We start from the raw sequence: 26996 nt of genomic DNA on the forward strand, positions 1-26996 counted from the left end.
CTGAAGATTTTCTTAAAAATCAGATTTTTAATGTGATCAGCAAGCACCTTGCAGCATCACTGGCTTTAATTTCCTGCTTACTGATTTAAAACTGTAGCAGGTACAAAATCGATTTGCAACGCAAGGAACCAGTGCAACACAAGCAACAGCCACAGTGGGGCACTGCTGCGCTCCTCACACCACAGCTTCCCAGCCATGGGTGTTTTAATCTCCTGGAATTGAAAGACTAGCAGAACAGCCACTGAAGTGAATCAGGAATTCATCTTTTTCTAACAAAGCAGCCATTATGGGGGGAAAAAAAAAGTAAGCAGTAGGAATCGGCTTAAACAACCCCTCCCTCAGTTGTGCAATAATTCATTTTTCTCTGCTTGGCAAGCATTTAAAAGTCACACTTCTGCTTCCCTTTAGATGATGCTGCTGTGACAGTGACCCCACAGTGCTGGGAACAGAAGCCCCGAACATGCTCCTGCTGGTCCCCAGCCCAAGGGATTCTTCTTTCCTCACCTTCAAGAGCATCAGCAGTGACCAGGAATGAGCCTCTTTGCACTTACTGCCTTCCCTTCCTAGCAGAGCTGCAACCTGAACAGAATAAAGGCTTTTGCAAAAACAAATATTTGCTCATATGCCTTTTGTTTATGGCCATCTGTTCTCACACAGCTGGAAAGCCCCTGAAGTCTCTTCTTCCCCCTCTGTGAAATACAGTACCTGGTTACTAATAGGGCAAAAATTAAGCGCAGCTATCAGAGCAACTTTCAATTACACCTTGTATTAGAGTGCTATTAGTGATGATAAAACAAATACAGCAGTTTTTAATTAAGGTTTTGTTTTTAATTCAATATGGCATCCCACTCGTACCAGGGCTCCCTGCACAGTTACATGGAAACCTCTATGAAATCAATCACAACCTCCTAGAATCACTTCTACAACGGATTTCAGGGGCTTCCCCGAGTTTCCTCTTCCAGGCACAAGGGTTTGGGAACAGTACTGTCCCACAGCTCCCATGCTGTTGAAGTACACCTTGTTGTTGAATTACACCTTGTAGCAGCAGCAGATCAAGATGGAGACTGCAAATTACTTTTGAGATGGTTACCTGTCAGCTTCTTGCTATGCACCAAGGCTATCACTGATTTTTTGCCCCCTTAGTAAAGCTATAAAGAGATGAAGCAGACATCTGCAGTCTATGATAAATGTTAATTGCAGCACTTGCCCAGACGCAGCTTACCTTTGCTAAATTCAGGAGGCCCTGAGCTTTTCTCTTTCCCTCAAGGATCATAGTTGATGTCATAGTTCAAAACCTGTGTCTCATCCCACTTTCACACAACAAAAAACATTCTTGAAGGCCACTTATCGATTGCAGGGACATACTTACAGCTAATTATTCGTGTATTTGTCACAAAGCAATTTAAGTCCACCCCCAAACCACAGTGACAAGTAGTCCAACTCCCGCTCTGCGGCTTCAAACAGGACACACTTATGCAGACAGGTATCCCTCTTCTTCACCCTCCCCCAAACCACTCAAAGACACACTTCATTGGGTTGTTTGATGCTTTTTATTTATCACATGTAAAAACACTACTATCTGTTTGTAGGTACCTCTTGCTGTCCTGCAAGTCAAACAGCTCCAAACATCAAAGACCAGACAGGCAGAGAAGGGAATTGCTTATGCCCAGTGTCAACGGGTCACGGTTCCGGAGCATGTTTAACACAAAACCTCACTGGGATTGTTCTACAAAAGCAGATCGTTACAAGTAACAGATCAGAGCTGGTGGAAACACTAGGTGAAGGAGTCATCTAGGGAGGGAGAGGACCTGCAAACTGGTCTTTTTCCTTCAGCTGCCCTCGTCTTTCTAATACAGGTAATTGTGATCTAAGTAGGTGACTAGTGCTATAAACCAGAACGGGGGTGTCTGATCCACGCAGCTTAGTTGATACGGGGGTTCCTGAAGTTTCTTCCAGCAAAGCGGGCCTTGCTGCCAAGCTCCTCTTCAATCCTGAAGACAAGGAAAGAAAATAGTGAGTTAGCAGAACTGCATTAGCACAGCCATTGACCTTACACTAAGCCACCTGATCTAAGAGGCACTGAGGGTACCAGCGGGGTCACCAGTCAGCTCCCCCAAGCAGCTTGAGCAATCACACCTTTAGCTGCCCTGGTCAGTAACCCTCATCTTACCTAACTGCTCAAACATTGGAAATGCTTGCCCAAGGCAACTGCATCATGCAGTCAGAAGTACAACTTCACAGAGATAACGTCACTAAACACTGTGTGAGGCTCCCCTTTTCTGTCTCCATTATGACCACAACCCATTCAACTCATCATACATCACACTGCCAGCTCTGCAAGCAGGGCACCAGCCCAAAAGCATCAGTTTGTCTTTAAGCTACACAGTTCTGGAGATGCAGAAGAGCAAGCTGTGCTCAGAATGCATCAGTGGAGCATCCATTTTTTATCAGGCTTAGCCATTATCCCTTTTCCCATTCTGAATCTCACCTCAGCAGCTGGTTGTACTTGGCTAGGCGCTCAGATCGGCAGGGGGCACCAGTTTTGATCTGGAAGGGAAATCAGAATGTTGGTCAGGAACTAGAGCAAAAGTAAGGCCACAAATGCAATTATAAAACTACTTTATTCAGAGTAATAAGCACAATTACAAGCTTCATTTCAGCACGAGGCTTTGAACACCCATACACTCAAACATGATAGCGCTCAGGAGCAATAAGGAATGTTCGCATAGGAACAGCTTCCGTATCAAATCCTGACACACCCAGGTCTCTTTCAGATTTTTAATTGTTGGCTAAAGGTGAGTTTACACAAGATAACGTGCTCCCATGTCACTCTCCCATTAGGCAGATCAGCAATCAGCTTCCTGTACATAGGAGCAGGAAGTCTTCACGCCTTAAGTCACAGCAGACCCCACCTGCTATGCACCATGGCTTCATCACCATATTGTCTAATCGAACAAGGAAGCAAACTACAGCAGGTACAGATACCAACCTGACCAGTGCAGAGCCCGACCACGAGGTCAGCAATGAAGGTATCTTCTGTTTCTCCGGAGCGGTGACTCACCATCACGCCCCAGCCGTTGGACTGGGCAAGCTTGCAGCTGGAAGAGAGACAGGCAAAGCGTCACACCGCCCTATTTGCATAGCGACCTTCGCTCTAACGATGCTGCCAAGTGCCAGGTATTCTCTGCTCTGGCTAGACAGAACTGCCCTTTGGTATGTCAGCGCTAGGATCACGTGAAAACAGTGATAAAAAGCTGCTTTTACGCATGCTTAGGCAGTGTTCGATGCACCTATATAACTTGAAGGCCATGTAGGTACAGGTTTGCCTGCCAATAACCTCTATGAGTTAGCTTCTAGCCCCCTCACAAATGTCCAACCAACAGATTTCTACTGCACTGTTCTCTGTGTTCATCCCCCTCAATTATACAGTCCCCCTCTTGTGCACTAGAGGATCTCCTGCCATGACATGGCTAAGAAGGGAGAACAACTTACGCTTGTAGGGACTCTGTCACAGATCCAATCTGGTTGACCTTGAGGAGGAGGCAGTTGCAGGATTTCTCCTCCACAGCCTTGGTAATACGCTTCGGGTTGGTCACAGTCAGATCATCACCAACCACTTGGATGCCAACGCTGCCAGTAAACTTCTTCCAGGCAGCCCAGTCATCCTGGTCAAATGGGTCCTCGATGGACACCACTGGAGGAAGACACAAGGAGATTTAACAAAATATCACCATGGAAGGTCAGGCCTGCAGCACATTTCTAACCCTGCTTTCAAACGAGCAAGTTTGTTCTGCGTGAGTTCTGCAGACAAGGGAGGCTGCATGACTTACCTGGGTAGTTCTTCACAAAGCCCTTGTACAGGTCAGCCAGCTGGTCAGGAGAAATGTATCTGCTGGGATCATCGGGGGATTTGAAGTCCAGGTCATACTTTCCATCGCGGTAGAACTCTGAGGCAGCCACATCCATGCCAATGACAACCTTGTCAGAGTAGCCAGCCTTACCGATGGCAGTCTTCAGCAGCTCCAGGGCTGGAACAGTTAGGCACTGGTGAGTTCTGAACACCTCAACACAAAGCTATTCCCTTGCCAACAACAGTATATTCACTTGGCCAGGAATCTCTGTTACCCTCTATAGAAAGCCCTAAGGCCACACAAAACATTAACTCTCCAGCTTCCGCGCTAATTGGAACAGGCCACTACTTCAATACTGCTTTTAGATTGTAATCCTCTGAGACAGCACTACGGCATTTCTCATCTCTTCAAGCATGACTACAGCCTGCCAACAAGCTTAAGACAAGGTGATACTACAACTTCTTGATGCTTCATGAACATGGGCAGGAAAGTGACCACACCTGAATCCCTTTCAGCTCCAGACCAGGTGCTGAACATGACAGAAGTGAGCACCCAAATCCTGACTTGCAATGAGATACAACCTGCTACTGCACGGGGCGCCCTCTCCTTGTATCCACCTGCTCTCCTCTTGCACATTTATTTAAAAAGGGAATTTAACTACTCAAGAGTCTTGGGATATTACCCACTACACCACCCTGTTTGGCAGAGTCCAAGCAAGGCAACTCAGTATGCTCACAGCCAGGAAGACTCCCTCGAGCATCCTTGACTGCAAGCCAACCAGCCAGGTCAGCCAGGCTATTTACAGTAGGAAGCTTACATCAGGTGTTTTTTTTTAAAGATGCTCATGCTGTACAAACTGCAAGAGCAGCTGCTACCAGCAACACAGATTCCTGGGACTGCAATAGTCATCCAAGGTCATCTTCGTTGATGTCTGGGGTACAGACCTACCAAAATCTGCATTTAACCGTGGGATGCAGGGAACACGTGTATTTCCACTGCTGGCTCATTATCAGAAAATGATATTGGCCTCAGTATCAGAAAAGGCAACTACAGTTCATAGGCCAACTTCCACAATACTGTAACTCGCTGCTTTTAAGGATGCAAGCAACTTGAGTTTAGCACTGTGTTGACTTATTACAGCTCCATTTCTGCACAAAAAGGCCAGAAAACAGCCCTTCTGGGTACAGATCATTTTTGTAGGAACCAGCATTTCACTTTCCACAAGACAGACTGTGCCACTAACAGAACTGTTGGGACGTGGAGGCAGCAAATGCCTCCATGTCCCAAGTTGGCCCACATGTACTACCACACATCAGCAGGCACAGTTCAAACTGTTTTTCTCCTTTGTCAGCAGAAAAATAAGTCCACTGAACTTTGACCGCTGACTTCTAGGAAGCCCATGATGCATACAGATGTGTCCAGACCACCCCTTTAGCTGGAAGGTGGTAAAATTCCCTCAGAGTGGTACGGAAGCAAAGTACTGATGAGGCACTGAAGTGAAAGCTATCCTGTCAAGCTGCATGAACTCATTTCCAAGAGAGTAGCCCTGTGGTCCTACACTGCACCGCATCACAATAGGATCTTAGAAAGCTTGCCAGGACAGAAGCAGAGCAAATGAACAGGTGATCAGATATACCTCCCACCCCACTAAGCTTATTTTACCTTCTTTGTTCTCAAGGATGTTGGGGGCGAAGCCACCCTCATCACCCACGTTGGTTGCATCCTTCCCATACTTCTCCTTGATGACATTCTTTAGATTGTGATAGACCTCTGCACCAATGCGCATCGCCTCCTTGAAACTGTCAGCACCCACGGGGAGGATCATGAACTCCTGCATAGCCAGCTTATTGCCAGCATGAGAGCCACCGTTGATCACGTTGAAAGCCTTGGAGTAACCAGAAAGAGAAGTTTGAGTGTTTCAGCGTAGGTGGACAACAGCAAGAGACACTCCACTATCAAGACAGCTTGATCCAAAACCAGGAGACATTGGGAAGCACCTGGCCAGATCAAGCCTTTAGCTAGCCGTATCAGGAGACTTACGGGAACAGGCAGGATGACTTCTGGGTTTCCAGCAAGATCAGCAATGTGACGGTACAAGGGGACACCCTTCTCAGCAGCACCAGCTTTGCATACAGCCAGAGATACACCCAAGATGGCGTTGGCACCAAATTTAGCTGAAATAGGAAGAAATTGTTTACAGAAATGCTGAATTTTCCTGAAGAGATTCAGCAGTACCAGCACTATTATGGTCTCAGTTATGTAAGTGCACAGCCTAAGCTGTGCACTGCACACTGTTTGCAGTACACAGTGTTTCTGATAAGGTAAACAAGACTTCTGCAAAAACAACCTTTATCTCTTCATGCTTACCACAACACAGAGCCCACTTACATTTGTTCTCTGATCCATCCATTTCCAGCATCAGTTTGTCAATCTTCTCTTGCTCCACTACATTGACATTCTGCAAAGAGAGAAACAAAACATTGATGCCCCACATGGCTCTAACAACTCTCACCTACCCACTGCATCTTTATTTCACTGGCGGGCAACAGGAATTTGTTTCAGTGCAACTACCCAACAGCAGAGCTGACTACTTCAGGCCATTATCAAACAGCAGCATTTCCTGGTCCCTTCCCCAAGGCTGACAGAAGTTGGGCACACCAAAAGCTTGTTTTGTTCTTAAGACAGAAGACATTCGGACAGAGCTGTAAGGCTGCCATGTCCTTTACCTCCATGACTAGGGGGAGGGTTACACTGCTCTCAGCCTGATATTGAAGAAAGCTCCAATTTACGCCCTCTGCTCCTTCACTTCAAGCTTAAAGTGAACCAGCATGCTCAGATCACAAACCCATTTTTAACTCAGCACACAATGTTTGCAATCACAGCTAAGAATGTGCCATCACTTTAGGTATTATCACTGTCTTGCCCCATCCTTTCTAGTGCTCAGTGCCCACAAAGGGCAGAGGAATCTCAATCAAACCAACTCACCTAATATTCCCCTAAATTCCCCCCAGATTCATCAGCCTGGAAAAAAAACAGCCCCCCCCACACTATTCAGCTATCCTTTTAAGGGTAAGGCAGCTTGCATCTTAGCTGCACTCCACTGATGTTCCCAGGTGCTTAAGTGTTGTTGCACACAGCAACACTAGGCTGCTGGGGACTGTTTTGATTAAGTGTTAGATACGCAGTCATTAAGGGAAGCAATTACTGTAAGTCAGTTTGTTCTCATGCACTCCAGTACACAGGCTAGCATCCCCCACACGTAACACAGTTCTTTTAACTGTCTCTAGAGACACCCATCAGCTAGGATGCACTGGACTGGCATTAGCTGATGTTAGCAGAAGACAGATCACTCCTACCTTGCTAATCAGTGCGGGTGCAATTGTTTTATTGACGTGCTCAACAGCTTTTGAGACACCTGGAAGGAACAAGCAAATCGGACACTGGTCAACCACACTTGTTACGCAGGCATTAGTAGATGAGCTCAGTAACAACAAAATCTAAAAAGTATCACCTCATGCTATTCAAACCCCAATCCAACCTGGGCTTACTGCTAGATCTGAACACTTACAGACGCTGTCCCAACTGAGTGGAAGTTGCATGAAATAATATCATCTAGGAATGCCTGCTGCAATGTTAGTTTGCAAGACCATGCACTGGAGAACCTTGTCCAAGTGACAAGGTTGCACTGAAAGCACATCCATTACCTGTGTACACAGTGCTGTCGCCAGGAACTCGTTAACATATTTAACAGCTCTGGATACACCTGACAGAAGCGAAACGGACAAGAGAATCAAGGAAGAGATGAAGGCTCACAGCCAACGACAAAATCAGTCATGCAAGGAAAAGAGAAGGACACAAGTAGGGCAACAGACCTGCAGGTTAGCAAGTGTCTGATAGTGAGCTGTAGACCAGAAACGAAAGGGTTCAAAGGGTAGAGAAAATTGTGCAGCAGCCAGCCAGGCTGTGTTTGTTCTTTCCACCATGGTTTCATGCTGCAGAATTGTGGACCCAAACCTTTAGTGGCTGAATAAATAAAGGTTTTAGGATATTCTACTCCTATCTGCTCACAGAATGGATGAGTAGGGGGAAATAAGGTTTCCCTGCTAGTTAAGCATGCAGCAGCTCTGGCATTTCACTATGCTGTCACTCTGTAACACTACTAAAGCATCACCTTAGGGTATGTTTTACACTCAGTATAGTGCAGAAAACCTAAACACTGCCCCTGTACCTGGATGCATGCATTCAAGCTGAATGGTGCCTCTCATAGGGAAAAGCATGTGAACACAGCACCCTTCTTTTTAATGTATGGCCCACCACTGGGTTAACCAGGAGCTGCACTAAGAACTTGCTTCTTCCCCACCATCAGAGGCCATCATTAGCCAGCTACACCATTAGCCTCAGGAATGCTGTCATCCCTGCAGAGCTTTTAAACATCTCCCAAGACCTAGGCTTCAGAACCTGCTGAATGCTAATTAAGTGCACCCTGAACCACATTAATTGCCTTTCAAATAGTCTAAGTCAGCAGATTTAAATTACTGAAGACCTTCCAGCTATCTGCAACTCACCCCATTTGGTGATTTTTTTTTGTGACTCATGTTATTTGCTGGGTGATAAAAACCTTCAGCTGTAACAGCCTGTTGCAGAAGCTTAGGCTACTGTCTGGTTAACTGTCTACAGGATCAGACTTTGCAGGTCTAAGCACAAACATGTTTAGCACACAGAGGTAAGTACACTTTTACTCTTCTCAAGAGAAAGTGCCCTAAGTGGATAGCCTAAGATCTTCTGTTCTTTGAGATATTGAGTAATCTGAGGTTTATTTTGTATTGAAGTAGTAACCACCATGAATTTTCCCAGACATGGCTCTGCAAGTTCAGTTCAGCAGCTATCCACTCTGACCACTTTCTCAATAGACACAGAATATTTCAGCTTCTTTTCATCTGTCTGACAGAAGTTTGGAGTACTGACAAAATTGCTTCTCTCAGCTGAAAGGTGAATTGATTGCACATACTTGGAAAGCACCACCAGTGGTTTTGCAGCAGCCAGTTAAAAAACTCTTGGACCTACTGTCCAAGCTCCCAGAATAGTTTTAAGAATTGCTACTAGGGCGTTTATTAGTTAATGGCATCTTATATGTGGCTATTCATTTTCTTGCATGCTTGTTTCCAAGCCAGTCTTCAGGACTACTGCCAAGTTGCCTTTCAGGACTTAGAATCAGTCCACAGATAATTAAGACAGTATGCCACTAACACAAACGTACGTATTAGGACTATCTGCAATGAAAGACAAAGATCAAGTGCCTTTGGCTACAACACAGCCTGAAATGAAAACATTTCAGTGACTGCTACTAGTGTAGTTGCATGTTACCAGTGGTCAGCAGCTGGCATAAACCTCACAAGCTCAGGACTTAACATGCTGTGACCTGAGGAGGTACAGTGCCACAGCAGATGCACTTAACAGTTCTTGGACAAATCTGGGCTACAGAGATCTTGTGACTAGCTGCAGCATCACCAAGCCTTCTGGAACAGGTAGTTCAGATGCTCTTAGGACATGTACAACGCAATGCTGGAGGCAGTTCCTCTCCTCAGTGTCCCTTGGAAAATCCAGCAGCGTGCTGCACCTCTTCTACCACCACCACACAGCTTACACGTGGGTAGGGCACTACCAGTTCACTGTTCACCTTCATCCCTTCTGTTTAATTGCCACACCTTATGGACTTCTTTATTGCCTACTGTAGTCTGTACATCTCCTCTAATACAATCTAACTAGCATAGCCATCTGCAGCAACACAGCCACTGTAAGAAGCCAAGCACCAAATTTCAGGCTTACCTTTCCCCATGTAGCGTGTCTTGTCATTGTCACGAAGTTCCAGAGCTTCATAAATTCCAGTTGAGGCACCGCTGGGAACAGCAGCTCTGAACAGACCTGTTTAAACAGGAAAAAAAGAGTCAAGGGTGCTGAACTTGAAGAACAAATTGGTACACTGCCTGCAGTTCAAGATGCCAACTTGAATCTCCAGCCTTTCCCTTATCCCACACAGCAAAGAGCTTAGTGGGGGCAATCTCATTAAGTGACTGCATTAATCTTTTGAGGCAGAAAGATCAGCTATTTAGTTAGTGTATTACAGCTATTGTGTATGCTCATTCCACCAAACCACACTGGTATGTGTTTGTACAATGCCTTTGTCAGATCCCATCAGATATGGGATGAACAACTAACAAAAACCAAAGGAAAGTCCTACAATAATTAGAAATATAAGATGTTATATGGGAAAACCCAATTAGACAAGTTGTTCAGTCATGCCTGATTACCTATGCAGAGAAGAAACCCTTACCCAGGATTCAGCTCTGCGGCAGAAGACTGTTTCATTACACAAAGCAACCGCTTGAGAAATTAAACTTCCTCAAGTGCAGTCATACAGGGTTTCTTCATCACAGAAAAAATAAGTCCATTAGCAGCTGCTTAAGAACAGGAACCAAGGCCTTGTTAACCCTGAGTTTGCCAGTGCTATCCCAGTTTGAGGTCAGTACAAGGGGAAGAAGGCATGTTGCTCTGTTTGGATTAATACTTCTACAGTTTAGACTGCAAAAAGCAGCACTCTTAAAAATCACTCCATTGTAAAACTGCCTCTCTAGTTCTATCTGAAACAGAAACCAAAATAATTTAGAGCTAAGGACTCACCCTTGTTGGTGTAGAGGTCTACCTCAACAGTGGGATTCCCACGGGAATCAAAGATTTCACGGGCATGGATCTTGAGAATGGACATCTTGAACACCTGAAAAAGAGTGCAATATTAGTTTATATTGTGCAGCATCATCTGCAGTCATGAGAACAGCTCAGAAACTTCACATCATTTCAAATACGAAAACTTTTAATACTTGATTAGTCTCACATTAGGAGGACAGGAATTTCAACCTGGGCAGGAAGAGCCATCAAAAAGCAGAAGCCTTGTTTCCAGGGTCTTAAAGGAACATCACTGCTTACCATATAAAAGCAGCCAAGTAATCCCAATACAGGAAATTTCTGCAGCTAGTTAGAATTCTTTTCGATAAAAGACTCTAGGGCAACAGCTCTTAGTATGCACAGCAGCTGTTCGGAGCCGAATGTAACCTATCTTGAAATAGCAACAGACTGCTTCGTTAGAGCCGCGGCTGTAAGTTATGCCCTTTCTTGAGAAGAACATCTACAGGAATAGCCTTTCCTCTTAAAGAGAAGAAAAAAATCACTACAGTCCTATGAATACTGCCCTCCCTAACCCCCCACCTATATATTTTTTACTTAATAAAGGCATTCCTCACTGTGCTTTATGTAAGCTCAGCTATATTTTAAAATCAAGTCAAGACAAATGCCTGTGAGCCACGGACTAGCACCAAACTAGTTCATCTGCAGAGAAGCGAGCTCAGCCTCAGAAGAACCATCTGGAAGCTGGCTTCTGGCAAGCCCGTGTGGGTGGAAACCCTGCATACGGGAACAGTCACGAATCACTCATTACCGAGAAGTTCCGATGAGAGCCTCTCAGAAACCCTGCTGCTTGCAGAGAGCTTCCTACCCTCATTCCTGCTGCGCAGCAAAGTCCTCTCCCTGCGTTAAAGGCATGGGCAGCCATTTGTTCACCCCTTTGGGTTCAGTGTCCCTTCCAGCTGCCCTGCCTCTCAGGAGCAGATCACGCAAGGCAGCTCAGGTATTTTAGGTATCGTCTGCTTTACTGTAAGACCCACACACTGACAGATGATATGACTGTCACAAGAAGCAGAGCAAGCTAATTCAATCTGGCCTCCGTGCTGCTGCTGCTTTAATCAGGGAACACACAAGCCTGCAATAAATCCCTGCAACTCCTCTGTTATCAGTCCCATCCACGCAGACATCTCTGCACTTGCTCCAAGCAATGCCCAATATGAGCAGCCTGCATTTATCTGAAGAGGGCTTTCACAGCTTTTTAGGCTAGCACTTACGCCTTACTTTCCTTTTCAGAGCCACAGATTTGCCATAAAACACGAGCTGCACTACTCTGAGAGCAGAGGCAGCTCACTAGGAAGGCTTAGTGCAATGCAGTAATGTTTCCTCGCCTTTACACAGGTGTCACTCCAGCAGCACACACTGCTGGAGCTTCCATCCATAGCCCCGGTCTGACACTATCCAAGTGTCCTTGACAAACAACCTCCCCAGCAGTCCCTCCCTTTTCTTTAGGAGGAGGCATTTCACTGCACTACGCTGTTCCAGAAATTCCTCACACTTAATCTGGCTCATTTTGCAAGCCCCCTCCCTTCTGTGTTCAAGGAATAGTTTTCCCACCGTGTTATTCCTAAACCTGAGGGTGTTTAGCTCCTCACAGGCTGAGCGAGGAGTGTTCTGCCTCCCTCTCTGCAGAGAGCTCAGCTCTGAAGCAAGAGCTGCCCCTGCACAGGTCTGGCTGTGGAAATGCTAACTGCACACAAGCTTGAATAGAGCTCATCAGTAGCACTGCCTGCCCCAGACCTTTGTACTTTGTGATGGAGCAAGCCAAACACAAGCAAATACCAGAGGGGTATTTTATGCACGTCCTGCCTCAAAACTTTTGTGCTACAGTCTGCTGGCAAGGTCAGTGTCTCCTTTCGGGTGAGGAGCCACATACACCAGCTCCCTGCCCTTCCCAAGGGCACCCACGTTGTTAGCTATTGCTACAGCCCAAGGCACCACTCCCAAATCTGAGAACTGCCTTCACCATCAGCTCAGGTCCAAGAAATCCACTCCTACCTGATGCTGTGCTCCACACAGGAAATGCAGCACTAGCAATGCAAAAGCTCAGCTCAAAGGAAGTATTTTGCAGCCTCATTACTCTTCGTTAAGAGGGTTGGAATGGAGAATAAAAACCAGCAGTAGTTTGGCCAGAAAGAACTACCCTGGTTAGTTGAAAGGTCTTATTACCAACTGCCACACAGTTTCCATAGATGCCGTAGGACTGCTGATGGTATTCTCATACCATCACCACTCTGAAACAAATCACCTTAGACCTTGACTTCACTGCATCAGCTCCTAACACAGCGGAGAAGCACGCCTTAAAACCAGGCACGTGGGGACCACCAGAGGCACCTCCTGCTCTCCCCCTCGGTGCTCCACGTGGTGGTTACCTCACGCAGCACGAAACAAGGGCAGCAAGGTGTGTGAAACAAGCCCGGGGCGCGCTGCGCCACTTTCCCCTCTCCTTCTCCAGCAAGATGGAGGAGGCCTCGCACCGCCTCGCCTCCGCCCGGGGCTTGGATGACCAACTCCGCCGCTTCCTGCCAGGCTCCCGGTGACTCAGCAGCGTGTAACGGCACAGCGGGGCACCCACAGCCTCCCCTGCGGCCCCACACGAGGCCAGCCGCCTTAAAAAAAACGATTTTTCTCCTGCTTTACTCCCGGAGATGCGCACTGAGCCGCGGGGTGCTGCCCCCCGCCCACTCTCCCTCAATATAACCACAATTTAACCCCACGGGGGCACCCAGCAACCAGCACTGAGGGCCTGTGAGGGCCTAACACCAACATTTATCCCTCAAAGCTGACAGACACCGCCCGCTGCCGCCCAAACCCGGCCCAGCGGCTGCGTAACGACACAAACACCCACGTTAAACCCTGCCCAAGGCCCCCGCCCCGCTACCCGAGCCCCCGCGGAGCCGAGGACCCCCTGAAGGGGGGCAGGGGTCCCGTGAGGCGCCGCCGCCGCCGCGCTCACCCCGCACCCGTTCCGTTCCGCCGCTGACTGGGAAAGGACCGTTGCTCCGCCGCCCGCTTATATACCCTCCGTGCCACCGCTCCTCCCTCCCCTCGTCTCCTATTGGCCATTTTTGCCTCCCACCCGTTCCCTATTGGCCGCCGCGCCGCCGCACCGCTCGCTCATTGGCTGGCACCGCCTCGCGCCAGCGGCGGCGCCGGGCGCGTGCGCTACGTGCCGCGGACGGATGGAAAATCCCGCTGTGAGGGGGGCGGGGCCGCACGGAGCGAACCACTGGAGGGTAAAGGGGGGGAAGCGGAGTAAACCACGCGAGGCTACGGGGGGGAACGGGGCGAGCCCCAGGGGTTTGGGGGTTTTGGGGCAAGTCCCTGGGGTTTTCGTGCCCTCCCATAGCAGAGCCTTGCAGGTCAGCCACGGGGCTTTTCTGCTTGCTTGGGCGTGCAAGGAAAGGGATTCCTTCCCTCTCTTTGCAGCTTTGCAGCAAAAAGCAGTAAAAGCAGCAAAAAAAGCAGCAAAAAAAGCAAAACCAGCAAAATGTAAAATAAAATAAAATAAAATAAACAAAAGCAGCAAAAAGAAAAAAAAAGCAAAAAAAAAAAAAAAAAAGCAAAAGCAGCACACTAAAAAAAAAAAAGTTGAAAAAAAAGCAGCAAGAAGCAGCACGTGGTGGACACGGGGAGGGCTGGGCAGAAGGGAATTTTTATTAGGGTACGCTCAGTCACACGTACAATAAAATTTTATTGGGTTTTGAAGTGAACGCCCATCAGATTTCCGGGGGGAAGCGGTGGCAGCAGCACTGATGCTGCCGGTACCACTCCTCAGGCACCAGCTCCGAACAAAAGCTTTTCATCCCAGCTCTGCACAAGGGAACTGATGCCCCAAGGCATGTAGACCACGTTGCATCTAAAATATAAATAAATAAAAAAATCAGAGCTCAGCAGCTGACCACAACGTTATTTTCCCAAATGGATGCTGCGATGCAAGCTCCTGAAAAGCTCCAATCCCTTCACGGATGATCTGCAAAGACAAAAGCATCAGGTTATTCACTGATAATTATTTAGGTTGCTGCGTTGCGGTGAGGTGTGAAACTTGCTCTATAGGTTAATGATTCTTTGGGGTGCTGATCCCCCAAACTTGTGTTATTGCCTTTGTGTTGGGGGTCGTGGCAGCAGCTCCTGGCCACCCTGAGGCCTTATCCTGCCTGGTGCTGGCTGCAGGAGGGGAGAAATCCTTGCAAAAAAGCTCCTGAGTGGCTTTGTAAAAGCGCCTCGGAAATCATGCTGAGCCTTGTAATAGAGCCGGAGCATAGGGAATGCTAATCCTAAAAGCAAGGGAAATTCAGCATGGCAATAGCTGAGCCTGACAGTGAAGCATGGCGGGGGCTCTCTGGGAGTAAAGACATATAGCAGGAGAGGTCGTGATTAGCCTGTAGCACGCAGAAAAGCAAAGCCTCCAGCACCTCCTGTGCACCCAAAGCTCTGCCAAAGGACCCAGCTCTGCCACTCATCCCATGTCCAGGCTCTGTTTTCCTTCCAAATGCAAAACCAGTGCGAAGCAGGCAAATTGACCCCAGCAGTGTGCAAGCAACACGCTTAGCATGGCGTCCCTTTCGTGCAGTAGCTGGAGGCAGCCCTGGCCTGGCACCGTTGAGGTGTTGGTATAGCTTTCCCTGGGTCAGCAGATTTTTTCAAGCTCTGCTGTGCCACACGGAATCAAACAGAAGTGCGAGCTGGTATGAAGAGTGTCCCTGCTCACTCATGTGTCTTCTCATCCTCTCTTTCTTTAAAGAAAAAGTTGAGCATCCCTGAGGCTATGAGATATCTGGCTGGCACGAGTTCCTGTGGGAGTCTGGGCTTGTTACCAGTTAATCAAATACTCAAATATAATTTTTGGCAGGGGGGCATGTGGCTAATGGGGCAGACACTGGGAACAGAGAGTCTCGGGAAGCATAAAGCCACTGCAGCTGTAATCCGGTTTGACAGCCCAGAGATCCACACTGATGGAGCAGCTGGAGAAAAAAAACACGGACACGGCTCTGACTTACGGGCACCCCCAACCAGCAGCAGAAAGCAAAACCCACCTTGCATTGCAAGGCCTGCTCGTGCCCTGTGCTTTGCAGTCATGGTAAAATTAAAAGCGTGCTCCATGCAGCTCATTTCATTGCTTGCAATAACTCATGAGCGGTGTGAAGCTGCTGGTTCAAACTGCCAAGGATGCCAGGGAAGCAGAGCTTCTGCAGATCAGGACTTGTTCACCAGGGCATTAAAACACCTAAAAACCACGGGGCAGAGCAGGCTGCCTTCCAGGGCATGCGCTTTGACTCTGTGAATGCATTTCCTTAAGGCTGCAGGGATTTCTCTTCCTTCCCCAGAGCACAGCTGAAGAGCAAGTGTCTGGCGCTGGCTGAGCACCACCCACCTCTGCTCTGTCTTGCAGCTCCTGCAAGCCAGCCTTTTCCACAGGTTCCTTATTTCCATGGGTTTCCTCCGAAAAGCTGTCCTGGGCACAAGTGGCTTCGTGGCGGATACTTTTGACCGCAGAGAGGGCTCCGGGGAAGGTCACAGGCAGGAGACATTCCCACTTCTCCCTGTGGGCTCTGCAGGTCGTGGTGGCTTTGAGGAACGGTCCTTGGGAAGGTAATGGCAGAGCCTGACTAATGCTGTCTGGGGGCACCTATTACACTTGTTGCATGCCTTTGTGGGATGTCCTGTTCCAGGCAATCAAAACTTCCTCTGATTTTCCAAGCTTCTCAGCCCCCTTTTGTCTTGTGACCTCTGTGTGATTGAACACCACAAATTTTAGGCATGGGAATAATGAAATGACTGGAGATGACAGACCTGCTGGCTTTCTCAAAGCTCATAGCTTCCTCCTCTTCTCCTAATTCTCCTGTCTCCTCCTGGGGCTTTACAGGCAGACTGGTTAGTATCCTGGAAATTATCTAAACCATCTGCCTTTAGACATTCTCCAACCCCAGCTGGCCTCTGGCATGGTTTTGTGTACCTGGTGGTCTCTGGAAGGGTGCTTGGACATTGTGCAGTCCCAAGGAGGTGTCACAGCTGCTGAAGGCAAGGGTAGTGTTTGACTGCCTGTGTCTGGGGAGGGGATGCTGTGGGCACCGGGGTGTGTGGAGCTGTGTAACGTGGCGTGGATCCATCATCAGCCCCCACGAGTGCACAGGAGTGTGCCAGGCACGTAATGCTGTGAACAGATTATATTTAAAATACAACATTGCTGTGCAAAAACCATGACAACAACAACAAAACAAAGCATATAGAACAGCTGAAACAGGGAAAATACATACTGCTTTTTAACTACTGTAGATGCCAACCTGCTTTAAAACCACCACATCCACTTCCAGGTGGTGACAGAGGTTTATTTGGATGTGGACCAACCCGTGAGGCAGGGTGCTGCTACCAAAGAGTGCCTTTCCCAACAGCTACCATGATCTGAGGGGAAAGCAAAAGCATTTAATGCGGCTGGATATTAATTGCCAAGCTCTGTGGCCATTGCTGCTCGCCCAAACCACGAAGTAACCCCCCTTGGTGGAGGCGCGTGGGCCTCACAGTGCCTCCGTGCCGAGCAGGCCTCACCCCCTCACTTGGACGCATTGCTAGCAGGGTGAGCGGTCCGTGACCCGTCCAGAAATTACATTTGGTATTTAGGGGGGTTGAGAATAGAAACCAAAAATCAGGGGTGAAACAAATAATGACTCGTTTGTTTTCTTAAGGAGTGAATAAGACTTATGCAAAGCACGAGGGTTATCAAGCAGGCTTCTCTTGCCGCAGAACAGGTACGGCACAGACAGTAGGGTTTTATATTTCCTCCTTGTTGTCTTCCTGCCCTAAAAATCAACTTTGTTCTCGTGGGAAACACTTTCAGCTCCTATTCCTGCCCCCTGCAGTGCACGTGGTCCTGCTCTTGCTGAGCATCCCTGCATGACTTATCTCAATGATACCCATACAAAACACAGCAGCTACATCAAGGCTGCTTCTCTGCATGGGCTGGAAAGGAAGCTTAAGGCGATGAACTCATACCTAGACACACAACTTGTCCTCCTGGATCCTAGACCCTGTGGCATATGGAGTAGCTGCAGCCATAACTCCCACCAAAAATGAGCTCCCATGGGCTGGAAACATCAGTTGTTGCTCACATGGAGCAGTTTGGGCAGCAGTGATCACGCAGCTCCAAGTCCCTCAGCAGATGCACTCTGCCCTCCCACGTGTGCCTCTGTGCCAACAGCACGCTGAGCAAGCCTGAAACACACTCACTGCTGTGACTAACCCCCTGTTGGAGACTTTGTGCACACATTTCCTCCCTGTTAATGTGAAGCTGTGGAAAACCCCTCTCTTGGTCTGTTTCTTTCTTTTCTCCTGGAACAGAGGCTTGCCAACATCCATGTGCTGCTCCATGGGGGAGCCCCAGCTCCCCATTCCCACCCATCGGTTCTCTAGTTTCCTCTATCTTCCCATTCACCTGTCACAACAACAGCAATCCCAGTTAACCACTGGAGTCCCTTTACTCAGAGCACCTCATTACAGTCCCGTTTCTCTGATTTCACCCCTGTATTTCATAACCCAAATCCATATCCATACTGCTGTCCCTACCTTTCACATCTACCAACAAAGGCTTCCTATACCTTCAGAAAATCCCCCCAAAGCCATTTCCTTTAGCCAGGCTCTGATGAAACATCCCCAGACCACCTCTAGCACTGCTGTGCCCTCCCATACAGCTCCCCAGCCCCTGACCACAGCCATCCCACCCCAGGGAGGACAAGCACAGCCCTCAGCTGTGGCCTCACCATCAGAGGCCGAATGAGCTGCAGCTTCCTGATGGCCTCACCACAGCTGATGCTGAGGGTCCTGCACTCTGGCCTTAGGCTGGGCTTGTTCCCTCCCTGGAGAGCTGGCCAGCTGATTTCCATGCTTCATTATTGCTTATGGAGAGAGTGATGTTTCCCCTTCTCGCTTGTGCTGTTAGCATCACCACGTTCGTCTGCCCCACTGAGCCGTGCAGGGTTAACGATTAATGTTTGCACAGCCCTTTGAAGACGTGAAGGGGCTCTGTTTTTCTTGCTATGCAGGAGAGGTTCTGCACCAAACCCCACTGTATTGTGTTTGGCCGCTGGATGTCACAGCTGCTCAATGCACCGTGCAGTGGAAAGGAGGAAGGAAAAGTGCTTGCGCAGCGATGGGCAGCGGCCGCCTTGCCAGAGCTGCTCCGTGGAGAGTGCTTGTTTGTTAAGGGGCTCGGGGTCTTTGCGAGTGTCTACACCACACTAATATTGATTTCCAGAGAGACTGAGCAGCAAACGTGCTTCCTCTGCATGGTATAACACTGAGAAATCGGGAGCACAGCCAGTGTTTTTATGGAAGAAGGTGCAGATACATATAAAATATTAATAACGCAGCGTCTCAGAAGATGAGCAGGCATTTGCGCACGCTGCCAAGCTGTCTTGTCACTGAATGGTTCCTTTATCCCACCCACAACTCCTTTGTGTGCCTTGCTGGAGGCCTGATACTGACTCCATGGGGCTGTGCCATGGGCCCTGGTGCGATGGAAACGCTCCTGCCAGCACCCTTCAGGCCCATGCCCAGGCCACATTGCTGCCTGCCTCCCACTACAGGCAGAAGATCTGACACTGGACACTGAAAAGGAGAAAGGGTTATATTGAAACAGAAAAGGGGAAGTTGAGCCAATTAATTTTGAGAAGAGTGAGTAAATCTTTGGAGATACTAATCAGTTTAATAGAATATACTTTATCTTTGAATTCTTGGTAAATAGTAATTGCTTGCCAGAGCAGTCATCTGAGAGGACCTGTGTTAGCATTATAGAAAAAGCTCAAAAGAAAACACCAGCAAACTTTACTACTTGTGATGAATTATTAGGATTTGTGACACATCTGAGTTCATTTTTTTCAAGGTAATTCTCAGCAGGTAGTGGGAAAAGCAGCAAGTATTTTGCCAGTAATGATTCTTCCAAAACTTTCAAAGAAGAGAAGAATTGAGAAGCAAAAGGAAAAGAGACACCTCATAAATCCAAATGTGAGTCAGCCTGGGTGATGATGGATCACACACCGGAGCAAGTTCTAATGACATACCAAATGCCCAACAGGTTAGAAAACATCAACAATTTGTGACAGTCATCACCAGAGACAAGAGATCCACCTTTGTGAGGGGGTAGATCTCCCCTCCTGAGCCTCCCTTCTGCTCCCTCTTTGAGGAAGCCATAGGCTGCATTGAGGTCTCCCTTCAGTCTCCGCTAAGATGAAAGCCAGACTAGAGCTCTTTTCCAGAAGTTTTTAAAAGCGCTTGGGCCCAAGCAATTTGAAGAGCATCTCTTCCTTCTCATATGCTTTAGATGCCAAGGTAACAGTAACATTATTGTGTGGTGGCTCGGGAACAAATTTCATTGCCCTTGAGTACTTGAGCAGGAGGTGGCTTGTCCTAATAATACCTGTGAGCTGTGTCCATATATGACCTTCACACATCTGTGTATACAGCCATGTGAGTGCAAGTTACAGAGTCACAGAATCATTCAGTTCAGAAGAGACACCTCCTGTTTTTTTTTTTTTTTTTTTTTTTTTTTTTCTTTGCTATGCACTTCTGTAATATTCCCTGCTTTAAGTACTGGAATTCTGCTGTTAAGTCATCTCATCCCTGCCCTTCTCCACTGACTATCCACAATCTGGGTTGAAAGCCTTGACATTGTCAACTCTAATGTTGACCCTCTATGCTATACTTCATGATGATCAGCTGCAATTCTTAAAGCTTGTGCTATACACTGGCAATTCTGTTGTGCTAGGCAGCTGTGACTAGTCAAGGTGTGGCAAATAGACCAGGTTGGACTTCATTTAGGAGTGGTCTCTTCAGAAATAGAAGCAGATGCTTGATCCTGATACATGCCTACTGTTTTTGTGGTGCCTTGGGGGTGTCAGGAGGGGACTGGGTGCTATTAAGCTGCCATTCTTCAGTGGGCAAGTATTATCATGAAATGCAACAGAGCCGTTCCTTCAGGACACATCAAATTATACCAAGTGATGAGGCGGCAAAGAAAAAGTCCTCATGCCTCTGGATTTAGACATGGTTGAGGCCACTTGTTGAGGCATCACCCTTCGGGTTAGTTTGCCACCATAGACAGTCATGCTCCCCCTGCCTAAGTTCTTGGGTTGCATATTTGTCGCTTTGTACCATTATTTTCATCCCATTGTGCTGAACTCTAAGAAAATACTATGCTGCTCACAGAATATTTGCAAAACATCAAGAATTTATTAATTTCCAAGTAGCGTAGAGTTTAAAGTTAGGAGCTGTCTTCAATTTCCTCCATTCTCACTGTAAATCAAGCAAATCTATATACATGTTTTCAGACATATGTATAAATTACGTAGCCAAACTCAGAGAGTTTGTTTTCCTCTTTACACACAATATTTCCAGAAGCATTCAGAAAGGTTCCCACGTTTCTTGTACTGTTTCCTGTCCTTGGTCAACAGGCGGCCCAGCAAAGCAATTCGTGGGTGATTTCCGTAGAAAATCTGAAGTCAAACAGCATTAGGTTACTAGTGGGTGGTAAACAGAGAGAAAGCACGCTCTTCACTGCCCCCATCTGATCACCTCACACTGTGTTCTGACTGGGGGAAAGGAGAGGCTGCCCAGTGTACACCTCAGATTTTAGATGATGTACTAAATATAGTCCACGTCTTCTGCCTTTATGCCTTTATGTCTATGTCTTCTGCCCATATTTGCCGGCAGGCAAGCAAACAGTAATGATGTTCTCAAATTACCTAATGGCTTATAACAAATCTGAATGTACTGTGTAGCCTATATTGTAGTGGGTGAGAAGTGAGAGGCAGCCTTATACTGGTTGGTGTACTAAGTAGGCCTGCCGAAGCTGGAAATCGCCCTTTTGGCCTTTATTGACAAAGCCTTATTTATTTATTTATTTATTTATTTATTTATTTATTTATTTTTTTTGGGGGGGGAAGTGTTTTGGGTTTGTAGGATTTTTTTTTTCTTTTTAGAATGAAATGCTCTAGATTACTTTTTTTGTTGTTGTTCTTATGTAATTTGTTTTCATTGTTCTTTTATTTTTTCCCACTGCAAACCTAACTGCCAAGTGATTCTAGCTTCAAGAATTTTGTGGCATACTTTAGTCTGTGCTGTTTATTAAGTCTGTGGATCTTAAATGATGTCTTCATAACAACTCTGTGTAGTTTAAAATATGGGGTCTTAATTTCTTGCATTAGTGGAAGATGGTCATTTACTTACCTCTTTTACATTTTCCCTTGTGTTATAGCTGTTGGAGCTAAGATCTGGTAGAGGGGAGACAAAATGAAAAGTTTTGTCATTTAGAAATAATGAACATACACAATTCATTCATGTGTGCCATAATGCTACAACTGACAGAAGGCTTGAACTGGAATGTTCAGAGTACCAGAAAGGAAACCCTTTTGTTGTAGCACGACCAGTTCTTGCTGTGGCCCATCATTCCTGCCAGATCTGAGGTACTAGCTGCAATATGTTTTTCAGCAGGCCTTTCTTGTATCTGTGGACCCCCAAACATTCTATGAGTATTAATTCTGCACTTTCTGCAAGCGTTGCTCTGATTTTACTATATGGTGGTTTTGCTAAACTAATTTGAAAGCTTTTCCAGCTACTACTAAGCTGCAAACATGGCTGCTCAGCAGGTTTCCCCAATGTCTCAGTTAACTAAACGACAGGGGACTGTTGCTTATGCATAATGAAGTACTTCCATTAATTGCCTGGGAGCTAGGATGCAATATATGTGAATGCTTGCATCCTATTGGCACTACTGGCACACGCAAACTATTGGCACTCTGCCATAAATTGCAGTGGTAAAGCTTCACCTGCTTTATTGTCTTCAGTCAGTGTACTCAAGAGATCCTGCAGAAACTGAAGCAGAGAAGTGCTGCCCAGCCGCTCCAGGTTTAATCTTGAATCTTCATCTGCTGCAAGTAGAAGATGACAGAGACAGGCATATGGTAAGAGTATTTTGCTTTGAATCCCTGTTTCATTCAGTGTCAGATGATTTCTGATCAGATATGTTGGCTCCACCAACAAATTATCTTGAAATTTTGAATTATGCATCCTCATTTAATGACTGCAATAGGGAAAAGTTCTTCCTTTCAGAGCTTTGACAAAAGTCACCTGATGTTAATCTCAGATTGACATTTCTCTGGTAGATCTTTCTTTAAGATTTATTTATTTATTTATTTTTATTTAAACTAACAGCAGCCTCTCACATTGCTTGGAGAAATAACAAAGTAATCCTTCTGGTACCAGCTATAGGTACCCCAGATTTGTATGGTTTATCTTTTTTTTTTTTTTCTTTTTTTCTTTTCAATCCATTTCTGTATCAACTAGTCCCTGTGGTAGAGTTTATCTATGAATAAGGATAACATTTCCTCTTCAAGTCTTATTAACCTGCTCTATTTCCCAACTATTAAATGCAATAAAATGGGGAGAAGGGCAGGGATAATAGTTCTTGGTACATTTCTACCATTTTTCTCAATCAAAGTGTGTACCACTACAGATCACCAACCTGTTGGTTCATGAAGAGTAATATACCTGATGGAATTGATTTGTATGTGCATAGAGAATTTATAATTCTTTAACCAGCCTGTTTCCCCAAAGTGGGTTGCAAACAGGAGGTCTTAGTGGTGTTATACTTGAGATAACATAAGGTTTTTGTAATCCGAACAGTAAATTTAATCTCTGCTAATGAATAGCAGACATTCAAAATAGTGGACAATGAGAGGGAGGTATTGCAAAACTCTAATTGAGTTTATTAATATATATATTTTTAGTTACACTTTGGATTGTACTATGGAGTTTTAGTTGCTTTTACCCACACAGATGGGTGAGACTTCTCACTAGGAAATATACAAGAAAACAAACTGTTGCAAATAACCCCCCCCCCCCCCCCAACAGTTCAAAAGCTTGTTATGAAGATATTTGCAGACCTTAGACATCCAAGTTGTTAGTTTGTCAAATGTACAAAAGGAGAGCTGTGAAGCACAGTGGGGATTTCAGTTTAAGACTGAATATGAATACTATAAATTCCCTGTTCTATGTTGAGCCAATTCATATCTCAAGCCCCATATTGTTTTTTAATTCAGAGCAGTGTTGGCAAGCAACTTTCCTTTGAGATTTAAAAACAAATAAAAAAAAAAAGAACTCTCTTCAATATAGAGTTCTATTTCTGTCTTACCAAGCCTAGCAATTTTTTGTATTTGCAAGTAAGATTAAATAAGCCCAATGAGTCCAAGATTTACAAAGCAAACCTATAAATGTATCTTTAAGGTCCTTTCCAACCCAAACCATTCTACAATAAAACAACACAACCACTATTTCACCTGCAAAGCGGTTCTACAATGGCTGCTTTTTCGTAGTTGGCTTTGTGAAAGAATTTAGTTTTTGATTTGCCTGTTCTTACCAAGCTCATTTCACAAAGTCATCCAGCACTGCTTGGGTCTGATGATAGTAACCCTCCAGACTCTGTGTGCAATTTAATGATACATCTTAGTCTTGACCTACAGTATGACTTCAAAATTTGTGAACGGCAAAGTTTAATTCTTTCACTGGGCTGGATGGAGTCTGCATTAGTGCAAATAAATACATTGCTACTTTTGTAGCATAAAGCAGGCTTGCCTGTTCTTGATCTATATAGGACTGTAGTAGGCTACCCCCTTTTAAAATATAACTTCAGTTAACCATAACTTTAGTTAAGCACAGCTCATTTTAAAGTGTGGCAAGTGGAGAGACAAGTTTCTTTAAATTACCTAATGCCTACTTAAGCTGCTTCAGAGATAGGTGCTGTATCTGTCAACTCACATTCAGCAAACAGATCATCCCTTGGATCTCAAAGCAGCAGGAAAAAATTTATAGGGCACCCAACCTCCCCATTTTACAACAGTAGCACCCACCAATGATTTACTTGTGCTGCCAGTGTTCTGAAGTCATTCCTGCTTTTTCTCCAGCTGATCAGCACAGATAAAGGTCCCCTCTGAAGGCATACATGCTTCTCCTCTGGTTGCAATGCTCCATCCACTGTTTTATGACCACTAAAATCAAAAGAATCTTACCTGAGAGTTGATGAGACATCTCACTGGTGTTGATGGTGGGAAGAGAAAAGAGAGGACAGGAGAAGCTGATGATGATGAGACAGCAGAATACCAGCTTGTGCATTGTTGCTGTGTTGAATATATTTTGTCTTTGTCGACCCCTGAAACTATGAACTCCTGTCTCACTGTTGCCTCTGCTCCCAGTTTTACTCGTTATATAGCTGCTCATGACCTCATAAATATCATCATGCCTCCTCCACTCCCCCCCACCCCCCCGCCAAAAAAAAAAAATAATAAAAAATCCAATGAATTTATTGCCCATTGATTCTAAATGGAAACCACTTTGCATTGATGTAATTTTTCAAGGTAACAGTTCACGGACAATAAATTTACTGTCTTACAGCTTGGTGTACAAAATGGATATTATATCAAACCAAGCACAGTAAAGTTTATATATCTGGCATAAAGAAAAGTAACTTCCAGTTATAAATCATGAGTTAACAAAAGGGTCAGACGTTGGTTGAAATGACCAGGGCTATAAGACAGCTGATTTATGAGCCCTAGCAAGCTTGACGCAAAGCATCTGATATGAAATATGCTTTTTTTTTTTTTTCTTTTGTGAAATGGATGGATGTGTTATGTTTGGCATTCTTGTGCCAGAAGAAGCAAAAAAGGAAAGCTAAAGTACCTAGCTAATTTACATTAAAATGTTAGTGTAGTGGGTTGTTTGTTTGGTTGATGCTTCTTTTGTTTGTTTGTTTGATTTTCCTTGTAGTATTTCACATCTACTTATTTGAGAAGATCAACGTTGCCTTAGAGAATCATCTTGACAGAGAAAGTGGAGCTTCCACATGGAGACTTGCTTGAATGCATGTAGACTACTTTGGCTGGTATTGAATGCAGGTGCCTCGCTGGACTGGGTGTCCCTTTTCCATTTCACTTTATCTTCTGTTTTCTTTACTTCCAAGTAACTACTTTATTCTGTATACTAGCCAATGCTTAGTGTATTAATCTTACAACTTTAGCTTGTTTCCATCTATCTGATACATTTCGTCTTCTCTACTTACAATTTCATTTTTATATCTAAGAACTCACACAATTTATCTTCATTCTCTACAGAGCACCATATTTAACAATCTAGAAACTTTAAAAATATAAAAATTAAGAATTTTATTTGAATTTTCTTAAGTTGGGAAAAGCTGATGTGTGTTAAGATTAGTAACAGAGGTTCCATAATTTTCTTTTCTGCATCTCTAATCAAATATTTGTGCTTTCAAATCTGTTTCAAAATACTATGAAATCTAACTAATGTCACTATTGTTTTGATATTTTTAATTGTGATAACTGTAAGTTCCACAAGTTACCTGCTTCCTTCTTTCTTTGTTAACATTTCCTGTTGAAGATTAAAATTTTATGTCATGAATTCTGTGGCTCCTAGAACTATCTTAAAATTATCAATATCTGTTACATTAGAATAGCTGGATTTCTGCTGCAGATTTAATTCAAAGAAAGCATGCTTTACATGTGCATGGTTAACAGGTTGTCCAGAAAAGCTGTAGACTCTGTGAATGACAGAATGATTGCTGCTGGAAGGCACCTCTGCAGTTCATCTAGACTAATCATCCCGCTTGAAGTATGCTAAGTCAGAGCAGGTTGCCCAGGAGTGTGTCCAGTCAGGTTTGACCAGCTCTAAGCATGAAATGGAACAGAACTTCAAAACTCAGTTAGACAAGGTCCTGAGAATCTCCATGTAAGTTTAAATGCTCTGCTTTGAGTCCAGAGACAGGGTGGAAGAGGTGACAGAGGACCTTCAAACAAACCTCATTTCTATATAAGTTCTTCTGTTATCCTGTGTGTATGGAGAGGTCCAGTATTGACTTACAGAACTCATGCTGCTGGTGTCTGAACTATAAAACCTGTTTCTCTGGACTTCACTGAAGTGAGCGGATGTGACAAAATAATTTTCCTACAGAATTAAGCTAATACATTTCATGTGCCTCTTTCCCTGTGCTTCCCTACAAGATAAATAAGTAGGTAGAGAGGAATTCTCTCTCCTCATCTGAGTCATGCAATATTTCGTTCCAAAACTGCGGACAGTTATTAGGTCTGATTTGATGCATGATCTCACTGTTGGTGCTGGATGCTCTGTACAAATGCTTCTCCTTCAGTGAACTATCAATGACAATGGCATTATCAATATTCACTCTGAGCATCCTCCAAGGAAAGCTAATGAAGCACTCTTCACGAGCAACCTTACGTCCTTTGTCTTCTGACGAGGAAGACTCAGCCTCTTAGAGCAATCATGAAGTGCGTCATGTAGAAGTCAGGCAACTTGCCCACAGATTATTGCCTTTACTCAGATTTGAAGTTGTCACTTAAA

At 45.4% G+C, this 26996-nt stretch overlaps 2 protein-coding genes across 3 annotated transcripts; both read right to left on the bottom strand.

The window, feature by feature from the left end:
* Positions 1-1531: 1531 nt before the first annotated feature.
* Positions 1532-13599, bottom strand: ENO1 (enolase 1). 2 transcript variants are annotated; one of them, XM_032201475.1, is made up of 12 exons: positions 13547-13599; positions 10530-10623; positions 9678-9773; positions 7208-7266; positions 6240-6309; positions 5892-6025; positions 5514-5736; positions 3831-4028; positions 3493-3694; positions 2990-3098; positions 2489-2547; positions 1532-1991 (listed from the first exon to the last, which is right to left on the bottom strand). In XM_032201475.1, the coding sequence occupies exons 2-12, from the start codon at positions 10612-10614 to the stop codon at positions 1922-1924; spliced, it is 1305 nt and encodes a 434-aa protein (XP_032057366.1). In that variant the 5' UTR covers positions 10615-10623; positions 13547-13599; the 3' UTR covers positions 1532-1921. The 2 variants fall into 2 exon arrangements, with proteins under 2 accessions (XP_032057366.1, XP_032057365.1); XM_032201474.1 differs by having other exon boundaries at positions 13540-13585.
* A 7351-nt stretch (positions 13600-20950) lies between these two features.
* Positions 20951-24740, bottom strand: UTS2 (urotensin 2). Its single transcript, XM_032201236.1, has 4 exons — positions 24638-24740; positions 22400-22501; positions 21801-21844; positions 20951-21067 (listed from the first exon to the last, which is right to left on the bottom strand). The coding sequence occupies exons 1-4, from the start codon at positions 24738-24740 to the stop codon at positions 20951-20953; spliced, it is 366 nt and encodes a 121-aa protein (XP_032057127.1).
* Between the last annotated feature and the right edge of the window lie 2256 nt (positions 24741-26996).

Source organism: Aythya fuligula, chromosome 21 (genome assembly GCF_009819795.1).
Source record: "Aythya fuligula isolate bAytFul2 chromosome 21, bAytFul2.pri, whole genome shotgun sequence".
Classification (NCBI taxonomy): domain Eukaryota; kingdom Metazoa; phylum Chordata; class Aves; order Anseriformes; family Anatidae; genus Aythya; species Aythya fuligula.

Excerpts from the sequence above, each read along its gene's own strand:
- ENO1 (XM_032201475.1), bottom strand. The coding sequence starts at position 10,614 with ATGTCCATTCTCAAGATCCATGCCCGTGAAATCTTTGATTCCCGTGGG. Across the intron at positions 9,774-10,529 it reads AGACCTCTACACCAACAAGG|GTCTGTTCAGAGCTGCTGTT; the intron begins GTGAGTCCTTAG and ends CTGTTTAAACAG. Across the intron at positions 6,026-6,239 it reads GGATGGATCAGAGAACAAAT|CTAAATTTGGTGCCAACGCC; the intron begins GTAAGTGGGCTC and ends TTCCTATTTCAG.
- UTS2 (XM_032201236.1), bottom strand. The coding sequence starts at position 24,740 with ATGCACAAGCTGGTATTCTGCTGTCTCATCATCATCAGCTTCTCCTGT. Across the intron at positions 22,502-24,637 it reads GATGTCTCATCAACTCTCAG|CAGATGAAGATTCAAGATTA; the intron begins GTAAGATTCTTT and ends TTCTACTTGCAG. Across the intron at positions 21,068-21,800 it reads CAAGGGAAAATGTAAAAGAG|ATTTTCTACGGAAATCACCC; the intron begins GTAAGTAAATGA and ends GTTTGACTTCAG.